General features: G+C 41.4%; 1 protein-coding gene across 4 annotated transcripts in view; it reads right to left on the reverse strand.

The window, feature by feature from the left end:
* Window positions 1–12691, reverse strand: part of Rprd2 (regulation of nuclear pre-mRNA domain containing 2) — a 55002-nt gene extending 42311 nt beyond the window's left edge. For 2 of the 4 annotated variants that reach the window (XM_051199026.1, XM_051199027.1), the window contains exon 1: window positions 11918–12691. In XM_051199026.1, the coding sequence (XP_051054983.1) occupies window positions 11918–12122 (205 nt within the window). In that variant the 5' untranslated portion in view covers window positions 12123–12691. The remainder of the gene's footprint in view (window positions 1–11917) is intronic. The other 2 variants (XM_051199025.1, XM_051199028.1) reach the window with 1 other exon arrangement.
* Between the last annotated feature and the right edge of the window lie 363 nt (window positions 12692–13054).

Raw genomic sequence — 13054 nt, forward strand, 5'->3', positions numbered from 1 at the left:
GTCAAACCACAGAAAATAAAGGGCTATGGGTTTGCCCAACCAACACATCTACTACACGATTCCTACACCTAAGGTTCAATGAATATCATGAAAGATCGAGTAGAAAGATTATAAGGCACAGGACACCTATTGCTAAACAGTGTCCCCTAGGGATGGCAGGGAAAATACACCAATAAAACCTTAAAAAAAAAAAAAAAAAAAAAAAAAAGGTTGCCTGAACAAGATCAACATAAATGACAACACATTTGATATGCTAACTTGGACAGCAATATTTCCCTATGGCCCTACCCCTACATAAAGAGCTACAGGTGGTCAATAGCTACTGAGACAAGAAATTCTAGTTTCCTCCATGAATGAGCTCCCAAACAGGATGCCCAGTTCTAAGTGATTAGACCTATACATGTACATAGTAACAATACTTACTGGAGTCAGTAGGTATACATACATGTACACATGCACACACGCATACAACAATAATCAGAGACCATGAATTTGGAAAGAGGGGAGGGAGTTTAGAGAGAAGGAAGGAGTAGGAATGATGCATGAAGTTCGGGGGGGGGGGCGCTGGAGTGATGGCTTTGAGATTAACAGCACTTGTTCTTCCAAAGTAACCAGGTTCAGTTCCCAGCACCAACATGATGGTTCACAACCACACTACAGATCCAGGGAATGTGACACCCTCTTCTGACCTCTGCCAAGTTCCAGGGACAGAAATGGTTCACATATACATGCAGGTAAAACACTCATACACATAAAATTAGAAGAAAAAAAATTAAGGGATGATGAGTTAGCAAGAGTGCTCTTTCAAAAAACCCAGGTTTGATTCTCATCACCTACATGGCAGCTCACAACTGTCTATAACTCCAGTTCCTGAGGATCCAACAAGGAAACACATGCAAGCAAAACACTGATGCACACCAGGCAGTGATGGCCCACGCCTTTAACCCCAGCACTTGGGAGGCAGAGGCAGGTGGAACTCTGTGAGTTCAATCAAGGCCAGCCTGGTCTACAAATCAAGTTCTAGGACAGCCTGGACTGTTACACAGAAAAACTCTGTCTCAAAAAAACAACAAAAAAATTATCTTTATCTTACCCTGAAAGTTTTAATGTTTCAAAGCAAAGAGGAATAGCTGCCTTTCAAAATGGAGTAACTAGATTCTACTACTTTCTGTACAAGTTGTATATTTCTCCAGTTCTCCAATTAAAATCTGTGGTGGTGTTGGAATCTGTAATACCACAAAACACCAACTATTATTCTTTTCTGACAAGTAAACGAAAGTCAGTCTAGCTGATTTGTACAGTTCTTGGGTTGTTTTTTTTACTATCATCTCAGGTTGTTCTACAATTTAAACCTCCCGTGAACTTAGTTATCACCATCAAACTTTTTTCTCGTGTATTTTTATGTATGTTTATGTGTATGCTTGTCTGGGTTTGTGTGCACCAGGTGTGTGTAGTACCTGTAGAGACCAGGCAAGGGCTCTGGATCTACAGGAACTGGAATTACAGCTATTTGTGAGCCACCTATGTAGGCCTTCTACAAGAGCAGCCAGTGCTCTTAACCAATGAGCATCTAGTTCCACAGTCAAATTTTTACAATTTCAAATATCCCCACTGAACTTCTAGAAGTATTCCTGTTAAATAACACTTGGGGGAGAATAACTAGTTGGCAAAAACCTAAGAGGAGGGCAAAGCCATTATTTATTAATTTGTAAATGGCAAGAAGCCACCTCACCAAGAATAAATCAGTAAACCAGACATGGTAGAACACGCCTTTAACCCCAGCATAATGGAAGCAGAGACAGGTGGAATCTCTGAATTTGAAGCCATCCTAGTCTTCAGAGCCAGTTCCAGGACAGCCAGGGCTACACTGTCATTTTGTCCAGTGCATTCACTGAGTAGTAGCTGTTTCATAGCATCAGTCTTAAAGTTAGTGTTGCGATGTCTTCCCTTTGAATGTCTGCACCACCTTTTCTTTATTCCAGTGCATTAATAAGTTCATGAAGATACAGATAATACTTTTCCATGTTTCTTAGCAATGTTTCAAAAACATCAACATTTTTCTTAACCTGTGCTTCAGAGTGGATCTCAGCGTGTAAGCACTCCACCACTGACTTTCACAGCCAGTTCCCACCCAAGCATGAAAGTTAATTACTATGTCTAGAATATATTAAACATGGTTTTTGTGTTGGTATGTAGCCCTGGCTGTCTGCAAATTCACAGTCCTCATGTCTCAACTTCCTACGTCCTCTGGCAATTTAAGCAATGTAATGAATACACTAAAACAACTTCAAATCAGTGACTTATATCTGTGGATTATATCTCAAGGTATTTTAAAAAGCAGACACCCAAAAATTTAACATACTCAAAAGTAAATTTCTGGTCTACCTTTCAAAACCTGCTCCACTTTCAACCTTCACCAGTAACCACTAACTCTTTGTAGACAGTGAGGCAAAAATCAAAGTCATTCAGACTACTATTCTTGCCCCACATTGAATCCATCCAAAGGTATATGATATCCTTGTATGGAAAGGTTTTTATGAAACCCATCACTCCTTACAATGAACCAATAAGATATAGACTCATGTTCAGCTTTTAGGAAGCTAAGACAAGATGACTGATAAAAGTTTGAGGCCAGCCTGGGCTACATGGTGGGTTCAGGCCAGATTGAGCCATATAACAACATTAATTAAAGATCTAGTTGGACCAACCTGGAAAACTCAAGATTATTTTGTATCACCTCTCACAACAAGTACCAATACCATTAACATTTTACAAGAGAGTACACCAGTCATCTAGCTAACTGGTGTCCTTGTTTCTGCAGTAACCAGAAGAACCTTTAAAAAAAAAAAAACAAAACAAAAAAAAAAAACTTAAATTAGGGACAAGTAATATAGCTGTCTGTAAGACTTATTTTATTCTATAAGTTTTTCACCTGTGTATGTATGTGCACCACATGTGTGCTTAGTGCTCACAGAAGTCAGAAGATGTTGGATTCCTTGGAACTGGAATTATTACTGATGGCTGTACGCTACCATGTAAGTGCTGGGAACCACCCATGTCCCCTGCAAGAGCAACAAGCACTCTTTCTTAACTGCTGAGCCATCTCTCCAGCTCCTATAGGAGCTGTTTGTAGAATGCTTATCTAGCATTCACAATGTCTAACATTCTATTACACACACATCAGTAATCTTAGCACGTGGGAGGCAAAGGCAGGAAGGCCAATCCAAGACCATTAAGGCTAGCAAGGACTATGTAAGACTGTCTCAAAACACAAACATCAACTAGCATATATTCAGTCCTTGGTTCAATCATAGGCATGTACTAACATAAATCAGATACTATCCCTTCTCTGCTCAAATGGCTCTCAGTATAAAAGTCCTGGGCTAGAAATATGGCTCAATTCACAGAGGGCTTGCCTAGAATTCACAAGGCCTTGGGTTCAATCCCCAGCACTACGTATATTGGGCAGTGGCATATGACTGCAATCTTAGCACTCAGGACTTGGATGCAGGAGGATCAGGAATTCAAAGTCATCCTTAACTACAAGGTAAGTTTTGAGGCCAGCCTAGGTTACAAGAGAGACTGTCTCAAAACAAAACACACAAAAAACCAAAAAACAAAATCCAAAGTCCTTAAAGAGCCTATTAAGACTCTTGATGGCCCTGGTTGTGGTGGCACGTGCCTTTAATCCCAGCACTTAGGAGGCAGAGGCATACCCACTCTTGAGATCAAGGCCAGTCTGGTCTACAGAGTTTCAGGATAGCCAGGGCTACACAGAAAAACCCTGTCTGGAAAAAAACAAAAAGGGGTTGAAAGATGGCTCAATGGTTAAGACTGCTTGCTGCTTCTTCCAGGGCCCAAATTCAGATCCACGTCAGGTAGCTAACAACCTTCTAATACTCTAGCTCTGATGGATCTGGTATTTTCCTCTGGCTTCCATGGGTATATTCATGCAGAAGAACATGTACACACTAAGACACACTCATACACAAACTTTTTTTTTTTAATAAAGAAGACTCGATCTATTTATTGCCTCTTTACCCTCTCTCCCATCATAATCTTTGGACTATCTGCTAATAAAGCTCCATATTAACTGTTTTCCAGCCACAACGGTTTTTATTGTTCCTTTAGCTCACCAGGCATACCCTAGCCTCAGGAACTTAGTGGTCTTTTTTTTTTATTCTTTTGACTATTAACTTTTTAAAACAGATTCTTTTTTTTTTCCTTTAAGATTTATTTATTATGTATACAATGTTCTACTTGTATGTATACCTGAACACCAGAAGAGGGCACCACATCTCACTATAGATGGTCACGAGCCACCACGTGGTTGCTGGAAATTGAACTCAGGACCTCTGGAAGAAGTCAGTACTCTTCTGAGCCATCTCTCCAATCTGTCTTTTAACATTATTTTATTATATTTATTTTGTAGACATGTGTGTGTCGTGGTATATATGTAGGCAGCCCACAAGAGTTAGTTCTGAGAACAGAACTCAGGTTGTCAGACTTGTTGGCAAGCACCTTTACCAACTGAGCCATCTTCTAAAAACATTGCCCAATGTCTTGCCTTCTTACTCAAATGTTACCTTCTCAGTCTCCTTACCACTAATCTCATATCCCAACCTCCCTAACAACTTGCATTCCCTACTTCTGCTTTATAGCATTTGTCACCATTTAATAGATTTAATTATTCACTCTCTCTGTTGTTGACTTAACTCACTAGAATAAGTTGTTTGATAGGAAAATGCCTTGCCATTGTGTTAGTCTGCTATGTCCTCAGTGCCCAGACAGTACCCAGCACAGTAGGTGTCCTGTAAATATTTGTTGATGGTTAATAGATACAGGAGTGCAGCTACAGAGACAAGTAATTCTCCTGTTCTACAGCACAGTAAGGTAACTAACTATGCTAGACAACTATATTTCAAAACAGTTGGTACAAGTTCTGTTCTTTTTTAAAGATTCATTTTTATTGCTCATGTATCTGTCAAAGTACATGTATTTGTGTGTGCTGGTGTCCACAGAAGAGGCCATAGACCCCTTGGAGCTGAGTTGTAGGTGTAAGATGACCAATAGTCTATACAATCCAAACTTTGTTTTCATGATAGAGCAACAAGTGCTCTGAACTGCTGAGTCATCTTTCCAGCCTCTTGCAGAGGATTTTCAATGTTCCAAATGCAAAGAAATGATGTCTGAGGTATCACATAAGCAACTACCCTTATTTATTCATTACCTACCATATGAACTTACTAAAAAGTCACTCTGTACGCATAAATTTATAGAATTATTTTCTGTCATTTAAAAACAAAACAGAGTTGGGTAGCAGTGCAACGCCTTTAATTCCAGCACTTGGGAGGCAAAGGCAGGCAGATCTCTGTGAGTTCAACTACAGAGCTAGTTTCAGGATAGACATGGCTGTTACAGAGAAATTCTGTCCCAAAAAACCAAAAAACCAAAAAAAAAAAAAGAACAGTCTGGAGACATGGCTCAGTAGTCAAGATCCTCTTCCAGAGGATCCAAGTTCAATTCCCAGCATCCACATAGTGAGTCATAAAAACATGGTATCCATACCTACATGTAGTACTAAACACATAAAAAATAAATTTTTTATTTAAATTAAATTAAAACACAAATATATCACACTATACCAAACTGTACACTGTTGCTAACAATTATTGGAGGAAGCAGATATAAGTGAAGTGACTTATAAGTAAAACTCATCTTGGAGCTGGATGCTCATTCTAGTTACTTGGGAGGCTGAGGTAAGAGGATCCTAGTTCAATGACAGCCTAGACAACATTCCATCTCAAAACACAAAAGTTTTATTTTGTAACTCAAATTTAAATGCAGTACCTACTTCATCTATATTACTCATACACTAAGCATGTATGGCAGTATTGTTACATTCTACAAATCTAGCCTAAATACCTGCTACAACAGATAGATGACAAAGAAGGTAAATAATTAAGGGAAGGGCTATATTTCAGAGATCAGACCTGCACAAAATAATGCCATGCCTTTGCTAAGTATAATAATCAAAGGTAAGCTAGCAGGCTGAGAGTTAGCTCACTAGTACTGGAGATCACATGCCTCTGGCATCTCAAGATTCTTAGTTTAGTCCCAAGCTCTTTTACCCCACAAAACATATATGATACCACATTGAACTCTTTACTGACCAGCATGTACTTCAAATATTATATGACCAAAACTTCCTTTTATTATTTAATGTGACTCTCACATTCAGAGAGGTTTTTATTTAGTACACAGCTTAAATATGTTCAAATTGTTTCTCTGTATCTTTGGAGCCTATCCTGAAATTTGCTCTATAGACCAGGATGGCCTCAAACTCAGAGATCCACCTGCCTCTGCCTCCTGAGTGCTGGGATTAAAGGAGTGTGCGACCACTGCCAGACTAGGAACCTGAAACATGAAGTGAGAAATCATTGCACAGATCAAGACAGTAATTGTGATTCCAGGCTAGTTTGAGCTAAAATACATAAGTATATGTATATGTATACACAATGTGTTCTCAGAGCGTGGTGTTGCAGGTGCATGACTTTAATACCAACACTCAGGAGGCTGAGGCAGGAAGAGCTCTGTGAGTTTGAGTATAACAGCATGGTCTACAAGAGCTAGTTCCAGGACAGCCAGGACTCTTACAGAGAAACCCTGTCTCAAGGATCTGAGAAATCATTGCATAGATCAAAGGCAGTAACAGTGATTCCAGGCTAGTTTGTGCTACACAGTCAAAAAGCAAACAAGCAACAACAAAAAAATGATACCTGCACATGTAAAAATCATGTTTGAAGACCACCGACAAATGGGTAACCTTACCCTTTCCTCTTATCTTCCCTTTCTCCTATCTTCTGTAGACAGATTCTCTACTGGCCTTAATCATCCTAGCTGTGCTTTCTGGATGCTATGATTACAGGAAGTGCCACCATACCTGGTTGCCTTTCTATTTTTTGTAATTTTAACTAAAAATAGCTGAAGACAGGGCCAGAGTATTTGCTCAAGTGGGAAAGGAGTCAGTCACCAAACCTGATGATCTGAGTTCCATCCCTGGAACCCACATGATGGAGGAAGAGAAATGACTTCCACCAGTTGTCCTCTGACCAACAAGCACTGTGGCATGAGTATATTCCTGGGCCTCAAAACAAATAAATGCAAAAAAAGAAAAGAAAAAAAAAGTTGAATAAGAAAACTTAAGAAATGTTGTAGTTTACAAATAATTGCTAATTAAGCTTCTATTTATCCTGAATGAACTCATTTAAATTCTTTGTTTCTTAAAACATATTAAACCACTCAATGGTTAGAAATAAAATAAAACAGAGTCTGGCGAGATGAGTAGGTGGTTAAGACTGCATACTGCTCTTACAGAGGACCTGAGTTCAGTTCCCAGCATCCACATCCAGCTCCAAGGGATCGAGTCACATACCCTAGACAGACACATTGTACAATTTTTAAGAAAGATAAAATAAGCCAGGTGGTGGACCTGGGTCCCAGCACTCGGGAGGCAGAGGCAGGTGGATCTCTGTGAGTTCGAGACCAGCCTGGTCTCTAGAGCGAGGTCCAGGATAACCTTCAAAGCCACAGAGAAACCTGTCTCGGAAAAAAATAAAATAAAATAAAGATATCAGGAAACAATATATTTCACTTTTGTCTCACTAGATGTTCAGAGCACCTTATAATTCACTTAAGAAGTCCATCCAATTCTCTCCCCTAATAGGTGACCCCACCTCAGTACTCTAAGCAAAACCGTCCTGTAACTCTGGAATGCTCAGGGTCTCAGCAGTAAACAATTCATATTTTTGTAGGTTAATTCTATACTAAGATACATATATTATCTCCTTAAACCCAGGCCACAAATTCTTTGAGAGTACAATGCTCCCTGTAGATAAGAGATAAAGCCCATGGTTGAAGTACTTTGCACAGTTCGTCCCCAGGATGAAGCAATGGAGCTAAGATCTGAACCTAGCTCTAATTCTGAAATCTGGGTTTTCCATATAAGAGCCACATCCTGAACCAGCAAGTAAGCCATTATATTTATACAAAAGTATAAATTACATACTTTTGTAAACAGTATTTTTTGTTTTATTTTTTTCAAAATAGTTTCTCATATTGTTTTGGAGCCTATCCTGGAACTGGCTCTGTACACCAACCAGGCTGGCCTCAAACTCAGAGAGATCTGCCTGCCTCTGCCTCCTGAGTGCTAGTATTAAAGGTGTGCACCACCACCACCCAGTGTGAACAGGAAATTTTTAAAATGTGTTCAAATTTTCTTTTTCTTTTTTTGCAAGTGGGGGTTTAAGACGGTATGGCTCAGTTTGACTTCAAACTTCTAATCCTTCTGTCTCAGAATCCCAAATGCCAGGACTGCAGGCATGTGCAGCCAAGTCAGATGCAAGTATTTTATTAGCCATTTTGCAGTATTATTTTGGCAAATATTTATTGATCTATAAATATTGGAGATATAGATACAAACAAAACATAGTCCTGACATTTGAGAAAAATAGGTAATAAAGATATAAAAAGTAAATACAGTATTTTGCATGCTGAATATAATATGATATGCCTGCAAATGTGGTGCTGAATGCCTTTAATACTAGAACTCAGGAAACAAAGGCAGGCAGATCACAATGAACTAGAGGTCAGCCTAGTAGACATAGCAAGTCTAGGGCAGCCAGGGCTATATGCTATACAATGAGACCCTAATCTTTAAAAAAAAAAAAAAAAAAAGCCAGGTGTAGTGACCCACACCTTTATTCCCATCACTCAGAAGGCAGAGGCAGAAGCAGGTGTATCTCTGTGAGTTTGAGGCCAGCCTGATCTACATAGTGAGTTCCAGAGCAGCCAGGGCTACAACAGTGAGATCCCATCTTGAAAATGTGAAAGAAAAAAGAAAGGAGAAGGAAAGGCTTATAGGATGAGAAGGGTGAGCAAAGGCCTTCCTGAGGAGGGTTCTATTTGTGATGAGATCCACATGAGGCTCTGAAGAAGCCTGAGAAGCAGGCAGTACAGGTGATACAGGCTCTTGGAGGGGCCACAGTACAAAAAAACTTTAACTTTACTGCCAACAGTATATTACTGGAGGGTTAAAACGTAGCATGAGCTGGACATGGTGGCCCACACCTCTAATCCTTTAATCCAACACTTCAGAAGTAGAAACAGGCTGGTCTTTTAGTTCGCGGCCATACCATAGAACGATCACTTCAAAAAATAAGTGATGAGTAGCTACAAAACCAGCAACAGGCTGCAGCCTGGAGACCAATGTGGGCTACACTCTGAATACAACACCAGCCAGGGTAACCCCCAGACAGACAGAAGATAATGAATGTTACAGACATGCCTAGATGAAATCAATGGAACCTGCCTATGGAATACAGCTTCAGGAAGCATGTTGGCTTATTAAAGTTTTTTCTTTGCAATGCATTAAAAGTCTGTCATTGTTACTACATGCCTTAAGATTAAGGATGCAATGAAAACATCTGAGGACTTGAGGTGTATGTAGCTTGCACAGAATTCAGGAGGCCCTGAGTCAGATGCATCATAAAATGACAGAAAGAAAACATCTCTTGAATATCTAGCACAGTCACTTAAATTTAACTGAGGTCCAAATAACTAAATATTGGATATCAGAAGAAAAGGGAGATGCAACAGCAGCATCAGGTAAATGGACAGAGAGATTGGGAATGCCCAGTTATCTATCTCACAATTTTACCTAAACAAATTTAGCAACCAAACTATGTTAAGATCTACAAAAAATTAAATGAAAATCCAGGCCTAATATACCAACTATCTGAGTCCTACTCTTCACCACTCAGGCTTTGTAAGACAGACATCCTCCAAGTGTAAAACCACATATTCAAAAATTATTCTTAGTCATTTTAGAAAGTTAAATTCCACTCCGCCATGAAACTGACAGCAGGTTTTAGAAGGCCAAATGCATTTAACTTCTTTTAACTTATGTAAAATTCACTTCTTGGATAAAATATTGCTCTCCTACTCTTGGTACCAACAAAGGAAATAAGCTCAGACACTAAACAGCAGCAGGGGCAGGAAAAATTCTGACTGGGACAGTGTGTAACTGTCACTTGTGATCCCACAAAACAGAGATAGGGACCAATTTATTCTTGAAAATAATGTAACCAAAAGGTTGAAGCACTAGAGACCAACAGTAGGGAATGTAAAAATGCTTCATAATTTAAAACAGGGTGGAAGATGTTCTAATCACATCAGCACTAATACTGATGTACCAAATACATCAAACACTGTTTCAGTGTTAATGACAGATCCAAACCCTAACTACATCATTTTACTGAGTAGCCTTTAACAACCTGACATTTCTGAGCCCTTAGTTTCCTCGTTTGTAATTAATTCAATAGATTATAAAGTACATTATAAGGTTAAGGAAATGGCTGGCATGTGGCAGATACTTAGCATGTGAGTCTTTGAAGGTGGCAGCTTATTTGATATTGCAGATCTTAATTTTACCACTTGGCAAGAAATAAATGAAAAAATCTGATAATAATAAGCAGAAATTACCTAATTCTGTCTTTTTTTTCCTCAAGTATCTTTCAAGGCACCATATTTCAAAGAACCAGAGAACAACTATCCCATCAATAACTTTTTGAAGTTTTATCCATTTGTTCACGATCAAATAAACTCAAAAATATTACAGAAGCAAAGACAAATGTGCAATAAGAAATTGCACTTTAATCCCAGCACTCAAGAGGAAGAGACAGGTGGATCTCTTTGAGTTCCAGGCCAGTCTGGTCAACAAACGAGTTCCAGGTCAGGCTCTAAAGTTACTGAAAAACCCTGTCTCGAACCCCTTCCCCAAAAAAAGAGGCTGTAAGGATAGAAAGCAAACTAAAACTCAAATAAATATGTGTGAAATTGGGATTAAAGCTGCTTGGAACTTACTATGTAGTCCAAACTGGCCTCTAACTTGTGACAATCCTCCTGCCTCAGCCTCCAGAATAGCATGAGCCACCACGCCCAGTTTAGCAAACCATATTTTCAGAAGACCTCTTTTCTATATTAAAGTGGCGATGGGGGGAGAATCCCAAGGGTTGAAGGCAAAAACAAACAAAACCCCAAAACCCGTGTAATTGGGGGGGGCAGTATTATATGATAAAATAATTATTTAAAAAAATCTACTTCCCATTTTGATTGCCTATGCAAACAAACTCAATTCTGTAAAACGTACTTCAGGTGATTAAAAGTGGCCGGATACATTCTATGCTTCAGTACCAATTATAAAATACTGATAACAGTTTCTCAGGTGTGTGTCGTCAGTATCCCGAAGTCTGCGTTTTACTCTTGCAAACACAGGTAAAAGGGAAAACAGGTGGTCGCCTCACAGTCTGTTGGAGCTCATATTGCTACTTCACATTCAACCTCCTTAAAACACAAGCCAAGTTTTACCTATATTAATCAAGAGAAGGCCCCTTTTCATACACATCACAAGTTTCAGGTCGGCGGAAAACTGAATGGTTTAACATAATCCAGGAAAGTGAACAGCTTACACCATAGCTTGACTACTACCAGGAAACCCAGAAATCATTAACACGTCAAGGCCTGTAAGAAATAAACGGACGCTACAATTTCCGTGAAGGCTCCGAAAAATCAACAACACACCTTCCAAGGCTCGGAAGGAAACACGTAAATCTCTATGGGTCTAGGCCCAACGGCCCAAGGTCACGCCAAATGAGACGCTAAAAAATTCCAAGCAATGAGCCCCCTGCAGATCAGGGCAACCCTACCTAGCAATGGAGTCTGGGCTTGGGAACTCTCACGTACGAGCTTTACTGTAAACCCCAACTGAATGCAGGCCCCGTGGGCAAACCCCGGAGTGTTTCGGGCCGCATTTCCTCCATTTCCCTAGTATCCCCTTCCTAGTCGCCCCCACACTCACATCTCCGGAGCCACTTCATCCAATGGTAGACGATTGTACTGTGGTGTTTCTTGTTCTCTATACACCAGGACGACAAGCCTTGAATGGATTCCATGGTGTTGGTCACCGACTGGAACTTTCGATCCAACGAGGACTCCAGGGCCCCTGCGGACGAGGCCGACGAGGAGGAGGCCTTACTGCTGCCTCCGCCGCCGCCGGCCGCCATCTTCCCGGTTTGCACAAGCGCCGCTGGTCCTCTGGCGGCGGCGGCGGCGGCGGCAGCGGCGGCGGCAGCGGGCAAAACAATCACTGCGAGTGCGTGAAAGCCGCAGGAGGGGAGGGAGGCCAGGGGGTGGGGATGGTGCACGCGCTAGGCTCTTCTGGAGGTAGGAAGACTAGCTGCTGGGCACGCTGGCGGCTCCCACACGCTCCAAGGAGGGGCTGCGGGTTTCGAAGGTTTGTCAGTAATGGTTCGGGGGTCGTGTTTAAACCAGTAGTCGGGAGAGAGACCTACGCAGAAGACAGGACCTGAGACGCCTTTCAAAACGTCCAGCGCCGAAACTAATGGTTTTATCCTTAAGGCCCTCAACTCTCAAGGCCCTTCCCTCATCCCGTTGGCCAAACTCCGGTGAGCCAGGGAAGCCTCAGTACCAAAAAACGTAATACTACCAGACTGTCCCTTCGGCTGCAGAAAGCTTTTCCTTTGGATTCTCTACCACAGAGAGGGCCCAAAGCTACCTAGTCAGAATTTTTTTTGCAACGCAATAGCAGCAATGGACCAGCCAAGGCAGTGCGCACGCGCGCGGTAGCCCCGCCCCCTCCGCTTCCTTCTCAACCTTGAGGGCAAAGCGAGGCGTGATAGCGCTGCAATCCGACCAATCAAGGGAGGGGTCGGAGGAGCGCGCGCAGGAACCGGCAAGCCCTGAACGCTGGGGAGGCGCTGCGTTGACTTGCGCGCCTGCGCGTTAAGTCTGCGCACAGCGGGTTGGGAGGAAAACCTGGGGAGACAGGATGGAGGAGCTGGGGAATGGAGGACGTTAAGGGACCGGTGTTTAGTGCTCCGCCCTGCGCCTTTCGCTTCATAGCGAGGTTGCTCTCTTGCAGCCTTTAGCCCGCACAAGGCGGGGGAACTCCCCCCGTTTTGTGGCCACTGTTCCT

This window comes from Phodopus roborovskii, unplaced genomic scaffold, assembly GCF_943737965.1.
Source record: "Phodopus roborovskii unplaced genomic scaffold, PHOROB, whole genome shotgun sequence".
In the NCBI taxonomy this organism is placed as follows: domain Eukaryota; kingdom Metazoa; phylum Chordata; class Mammalia; order Rodentia; family Cricetidae; genus Phodopus; species Phodopus roborovskii.